The following is a 6,000-nucleotide window of genomic DNA, read 5'->3' as shown; positions in this document are numbered from 1 at the left end:
GGCCACCGTATTCGTGTGATGCCGTACTCGACTTTCCGACTAAATCTGTCCGTCACTACACCTTACAACGCTGATTTCGATGGTGATGAAATGAACTTGCATGTTCCCCAAAGCGAAGAGGCTCGCGCTGAACTTAGTCAACTTTGCATGGTACCATTGCAGATTGTATCCCCTCAACGAAACGGTCCGTTGATGGGTATTGTCCAGGATACTCTTTGTGGAATCTACAAAATCTGCCGTCGTGATGTTTTCTTAACGAAAGAGCAGGTCATGAATATTCTACTCTGGGTCCCTGATTGGGACGGTGTAATACCCCAGCCCGCAATTTTGAAACCCCGGCCTAGATGGACTGGAAAACAAATGATCAGTATGGTCCTTCCTCCTGGTCTCAACCTCCTCCGGGTTGATCGAGACAAGGCTCGCTCTTTCTGAGAAATTCTCCCCTCTAGCTGATGGTGGACTGTTAGTGCAAGTGGCGAACTTATGTATGGGAATGTTTTCCAAGAAGACAGTTGGAGCCACAGGTGGGGGTGTCATTCATACTATCTTCAATGAGTATGGGCCTGAGACGGCGATGAACTTCTTCAATGGCGCCCAAACCGTAGTCAACTATTGGCTACTCCACCACGGCTTCAGTATTGGAATTGGTGATACAATTCCAGACCTAGCTACAATCGAAAAGATTGAGGAAGCAGTTCGTGTGAGAAAGGAGGAAGTCGATGAGATCACAGCTAGTGCAACCGACAATACCCTAGAGCCTTTGCCTGGTATGAATGTCCGTGAGACCTTTGAGAGCAAAGTATCTCGCGCCCTTAACAATGCCCGTGATGAAGCCGGAACGGAGACCGAAAAAAGCTTCAAGGACTTGAACAACGCTGTCCAGATGGCCCGTTCTGGTTCAAAGGGCTCGATCATCAACATTTCTCAAATGACTGCGGTTGTCGGCCAGCAATCTGTCGAAGGCAAACGTATTCCATTCGGTTTTAAATATCGTACCTTGCCACATTTCACAAAGGATGATTATTCGCCAGAGTCTCGTGGCTTCGTCGAAAATTCGTATCTCCGTGGTTTAACCCCGACTGAATTCTTCTTCCATGCTATGGCTGGTCGTGAAGGTCTTATTGACACTGCCGTCAAGACAGCTGAAACTGGTTATATCCAGCGGAAGCTTGTCAAGGCTCTTGAAGAGGTCATGGTTAAATACGATGGTACCGTGCGTAACTCGCTGGGGGATGTTGTACAATTCCTTTACGGAGAAGACGGTTTGGATGGCGCACATATTGAAAATCAACGCGTTGATATTATCAAATGCTCGGACGAAAGATTCCGTGATAGATATCGAGTCGATTTGATGGATCCTGACAGAACTCTATCTCCCAATGTATTGGAGCAAGCTACGGAAATTGCTGGCGATATCGAGGTACAGAAGTATCTTGACGAAGAATGGGAGCAGCTCCTGAAGGACCGTGCTTTCATGCGTAGCGTTGCCAAAGAGGACGAAGAAATGATGCAACTGCCAATTAATGTTCAGCGTATTCTCGAGTCGGCAAAGACTATATTTAGAATTAGAGAAGGCGCCATTAGCGACTTGCATCCTGCAGAGGTCATACCTCAAGTCAGAGCGCTGTTGGAACGCCTTGTCGTTGTTCGTGGTGACGATGTGATCTCCCGCGAAGCACAAGAAAGTGCCACGTTGCTCTTCAAGGCACAGCTCCGTTCCCGCCTTGCATTCCGTAGACTCGTTGTGGAATATTCACTTAACAGACTCGCATTCCAGCACGTATTGGGTGCTATCGAAAGTCGATTCTCCAAGGCGATGGCGAACCCTGGTGAAATGGTTGGTGTTTTGGCTGCACAATCAATTGGAGAGCCAGCAACACAGATGACCCTGAATACTTTCCATTTTGCTGGTGTCTCGTCCAAGAACGTCACCCTTGGTGTGCCTCGTTTGAAGGAAATTCTCAATGTTGCCACTAATATCAAAACCCCTTCTATGACTGTCTATCAAGACCCTAGTCGCGCCATGGACAAGGAATCTGTCAAACAGCTCCGTAGTGTTGTTGAGCATACCAGTTTGAGGTCGGTTACAGAAACAACAGAGATCTACTATGATCCCGATATCCAATCTACCGTGATTGAAGCGGACCGTGACATGGTTGAATCATACTTCATTATCCCTGAAGATGTCGCAGATGATTCGAGCCGTCAATCTAAATGGTTACTTAGAATCATTCTTAGCCGGCCGAAGCTCCTGGACAAAAGTCTTACGGTTCAAGATGTTGCAATGAAAATCAAAGACGCTTATCCGCAAGATATTGCGGTTATATTTAGCGATAACAACGCTGATGAGCAGGTCATTCGTATTCGACAAATTCAAGACTCTAAGCAGGATGACGATGATGATGACACCGAATATGACGTGACACTAAAGAAGCTGGAAAGTCATTTGCTTGATACCCTTACTTTACGAGGGGTGGCTGGCATTGAACGTGCTTTCATCAATGAGAAATCGAGAGTTCGCGTCTTAGAGGATGGATCTCTGCATCAAAGCGCTGATGACCCTCTATGTAAGGAGTGGGTTCTTGAAACCAGTGGATCGGCACTCGGCGAAGTCTTGACCATCCCTGGCGTGGATACAACTCGCACGTATTCTAACCAGTTCATTGAGATTCTGGAAGTATTCGGTATCGAAGCTACTCGTACTGCACTTTTGCGAGAGTTAACCCAGGTGCTTGCTTTTGATGGATCGTACGTCAATCATCGTCATTTGGCCCTCCTTGTCGATGTTATGACTTCACGAGGCTTCCTTATGGCAGTAACCAGACATGGTATCAACCGTGCTGATACTGGTGCTTTGATGCGATGTTCTTTTGAGGAAACAGTGGAGATTCTACTTGATGCCGCTGCATTTGCAGAGTTAGATGACTGCCGTGGGGTATCTGAGAACCTGATCTTGGGACAGATGGCACCAGCTGGAACTGGGGAGTTTGATGTCTACCTTGATCAGGATATGCTTATGGGAGTCGTTTCGAGCAACGCTGGTCTAATGGCGGCAGATGGCAAAGGATTACTCAGTGATGGAGCTGCCACACCTTATGATAGCAGCTCCCCATTGCAGGACAACATGTACATTGGCACACCAGACCCTGACTCCAATTTCTCACCTATCAGACAAGCTGGATCTGAGACCCCTGCAGGGTTCACTGAATATCAGCCTTCCGGATTTAGTGGTGGTTTCAGCCCTCATGGCGCGAGAAGCCCCGGCGGAGGCTATTCGCCTAGCAGTCCTTTCAATACCAGCCCGACCTCTCCTCGCTACTCTCCATCCTCTGGGTACTCTCCAACCTCTCCTGGTATGAGCATTACGAGTCCTCGATTCATGTCCTCTCCTGGGTTTTCGCCAGCCAGTCCAGCTTTCGCGCCAACTTCGCCTGCGTATTCGCCAACCTCTCCGAGCTATCAACAATCACCGACTTCGCCATCGTATTCGCCTACGTCTCCTGGTTTCTCTCCCACGTCACCTAGTTACAGCCCAACGTCTCCCAGTTTTAGCCCTGCTTCGCCTGCTTTTAGCCCTACTTCTCCTAGTTATAGCCCTACAAGTCCTGCGCTCGGAGTTTCGACTGGCAGACACCTTTCTCCAACTTCCCCTACCTCTCCTAAATATACTCCTACTTCCCCTGGTTGGTCTCCAACCAGTCCAGAGACCTACTCACCCACCTCTCCCAACTTCTCTGGCTCGCCAACTTCTCCGGGAGGTCCAACATCCCCTGGTTACAGCCCGACCTCCCCCACTTTCAACCCTATGTAAGTTATTTTGCGTGTACAGGCGCAGCGGCCAAGTGCTAATTTTATCTTAGATCTCCACGCCAGTAGGCTCGACATTTATACATTTGCTCTAAAGGAGAATCCCCTTTTCCATTTTATTTTTGCGATGGCTTTTTTCTTATTGCATCGCTGTACTACTATTTCATGTCATTAGCAGTTGCATACTGAAGCAAAAACCCCATCCCGCATGGCTAGGCTTTCTATTAGTTGGTCTGTTATATCTTCCAATTGTTTGGCGTTCTTCTTGTGGTGTGTCCTTTTCACAGCCTTCCTTTAGCCCGGGTGAGTACTACCTTTTCTTTTTTCTGCCTGCCCCTTTTCGCCCCCTTAAAATTGTAATGTTTTCTGGGCACAAAATATTTCCTGCAGCGTTTGATCCAACAATATAAGGAGAAGGGAAAGAAAAAAAAAACCGAGAAGGATAAAAAGACTAAAAATAATCAGTAGATATTGGCACCCACGCACATAATAAGCCGGCGTTGGAGATGCTTTCTGTATTTTGTGTTGGTGTCGCTTGTATAGCAGTTCTGATTTTACTTCTTTCCTCTTTCTTTTCCATTTCCTGCTCTGTGTACACAGATTAGCTACTTTTCGTAAAGAAAATAAGAATTAAAATTTGGAGTTTCATTTTACATTTACCATGCATTTTGTTATCCTGAGTTGACACTAGTCATGATTATGTCTTGTTGGTGATTACTAAGCCATCTGTGCGAAATAAAATTTATCTAAATGGACAAGCGGTTCCCATATCCATTGGAAGCCTGAAACTAGCCATGCATTGACAAATTTCTGAATTGGGGGAGATTTTATATCTAATCCCTTCTTGGCATCTCTATATTTTCTCATGACCGAGCCGAGAAACTGTGGCCTACCATCGCACTTCTCTTTCTCATCCCACTACACTACAACATAACATTAGCGGGGAATATATCTATCTATAAACGACATTTTTATGGACACCCACGCGTATCTCCTCAGTCAAGGTTGGTCGGGTCCGGGCAACCCTCTAAATGCCAACCGCCGTCCTGGCCCACACGGCGGCCTCGGCCTTACCAAACCCATCCTCATCGCGCGGAAGAAGAACAACCATGGACTCGGGAGAAAGACGACGCACGACCACACGAACCAGTGGTGGCTTCGCGGATTCGAGGCGGCGTTGAAGTGTGTTGGTGATGATGGGAGTGCGACGCCTCAGTCTGATCGATCTGGCTCAGCCGCGAGTGGATCGAGCGAGTTATATCGATTTTTTGTCAAGGGGGAGTCGCTAGAGGGAACGATTGATAGGATTGAGGCCAAGGAGTCTGGGACAGTTAAAGGGTGTGTTGGGGTTCCTACCGATTCTAGGAAAGGGGGAAGCAAACGGAAAAGAAAGCAATGTGACGAGAAAGACGCCAATGAGGAGAGGGGTAAGAAAGTATTGAAGGAGAAGAGACGGAAGAAATGCAGGCTGGAACAGAGGGATTGTAGGGAGGGAGGGGAGGTAGAAGACGAAAGGTTGGCGGTAGAAACTAAAGAGGAAAAGCGGAGGAAGAGGAGGGAGAAAGAGAGGAAGGAGAAAGAGACTGCAAATTTAGAGGAAGATTCTGCAGATGCTCGTGTGGACAAGGAGGAATGCAAGAAGCGGAAACAGTTGGACAATGCCGATTCTGATTCACTATCACCAGCCGAAAAGAAAGAGGAGACCGAGCCGGCTAAAGAGCATGAGGTATCCGATCAAAAGAAACGAAAGAAACAGAGAAAGCTGGAGAAGGAGCAGAAGCAAGCGCAAGCGCTGAAACATAAGGAGAGGAAACCCAAGCGGAGAGAAAAATCGCGATAAGGAGTAAAGATTCTTATGCCTGCTATACTCAATTTTTATACCCCCCAACGACATATCCCGCTAATATGTTTGAAACTACGGGAAAATGATTTCTTCACCATTGCGACATCTGAAGTCGAACACTGGAGGCCAGGCAAATTAGGCGTATCCTCACATATTATAGCTGCGAAATTTCTATGCAGTGATTGTGAAAAGTCTCTTGATAGATATGATGTGATTTCATCTGGGGGTTTTTTTTTTTTTTGGCGCAATTCCATTGGTATTTCCTATTCAAGCATTAAAGCCGGTGATACTCCTATTTTCTATTTTTTGGGGGTATATATTTTGTCAATTTTATCCATAATTGCATCCAC

General features: G+C 46.8%; 2 protein-coding genes across 2 annotated transcripts; both read left to right on the top strand.

The window, feature by feature from the left end:
* Window positions 1-18: 18 nt before the first annotated feature.
* HCBG_01448 (RNA polymerase II largest subunit) lies at window positions 19-4,462 on the top strand (the record flags this gene model as incomplete). Its single annotated transcript, XM_045428498.1, has 3 exons — window positions 19-367; window positions 468-3,807; window positions 3,861-4,462. The coding sequence occupies 3 exons, from the start codon at window positions 19-21 to the stop codon at window positions 3,874-3,876; spliced, it is 3,705 nt and encodes a 1,234-aa protein (XP_045290284.1).
* A 318-nt stretch (window positions 4,463-4,780) lies between these two features.
* HCBG_01447 (uncharacterized protein) lies at window positions 4,781-5,647 on the top strand (the record flags this gene model as incomplete). Its single annotated transcript, XM_045428497.1, has 1 exon — window positions 4,781-5,647. The coding sequence occupies one exon, from the start codon at window positions 4,781-4,783 to the stop codon at window positions 5,645-5,647; it is 867 nt and encodes a 288-aa protein (XP_045290283.1).
* Window positions 5,648-6,000: the final 353 nt, after the last annotated feature.

Source organism: Histoplasma capsulatum (assembly GCF_000150115.1).
Source record: "Histoplasma capsulatum G186AR genomic scaffold supercont2.2, whole genome shotgun sequence".
NCBI classification, from domain to species: Eukaryota; Fungi; Ascomycota; class Eurotiomycetes; order Onygenales; family Ajellomycetaceae; genus Histoplasma; species Histoplasma capsulatum.
The sequence above is the reverse complement of the archived record's forward strand: the minus strand, read 5'-3'. Positions and strand labels throughout refer to the sequence as shown.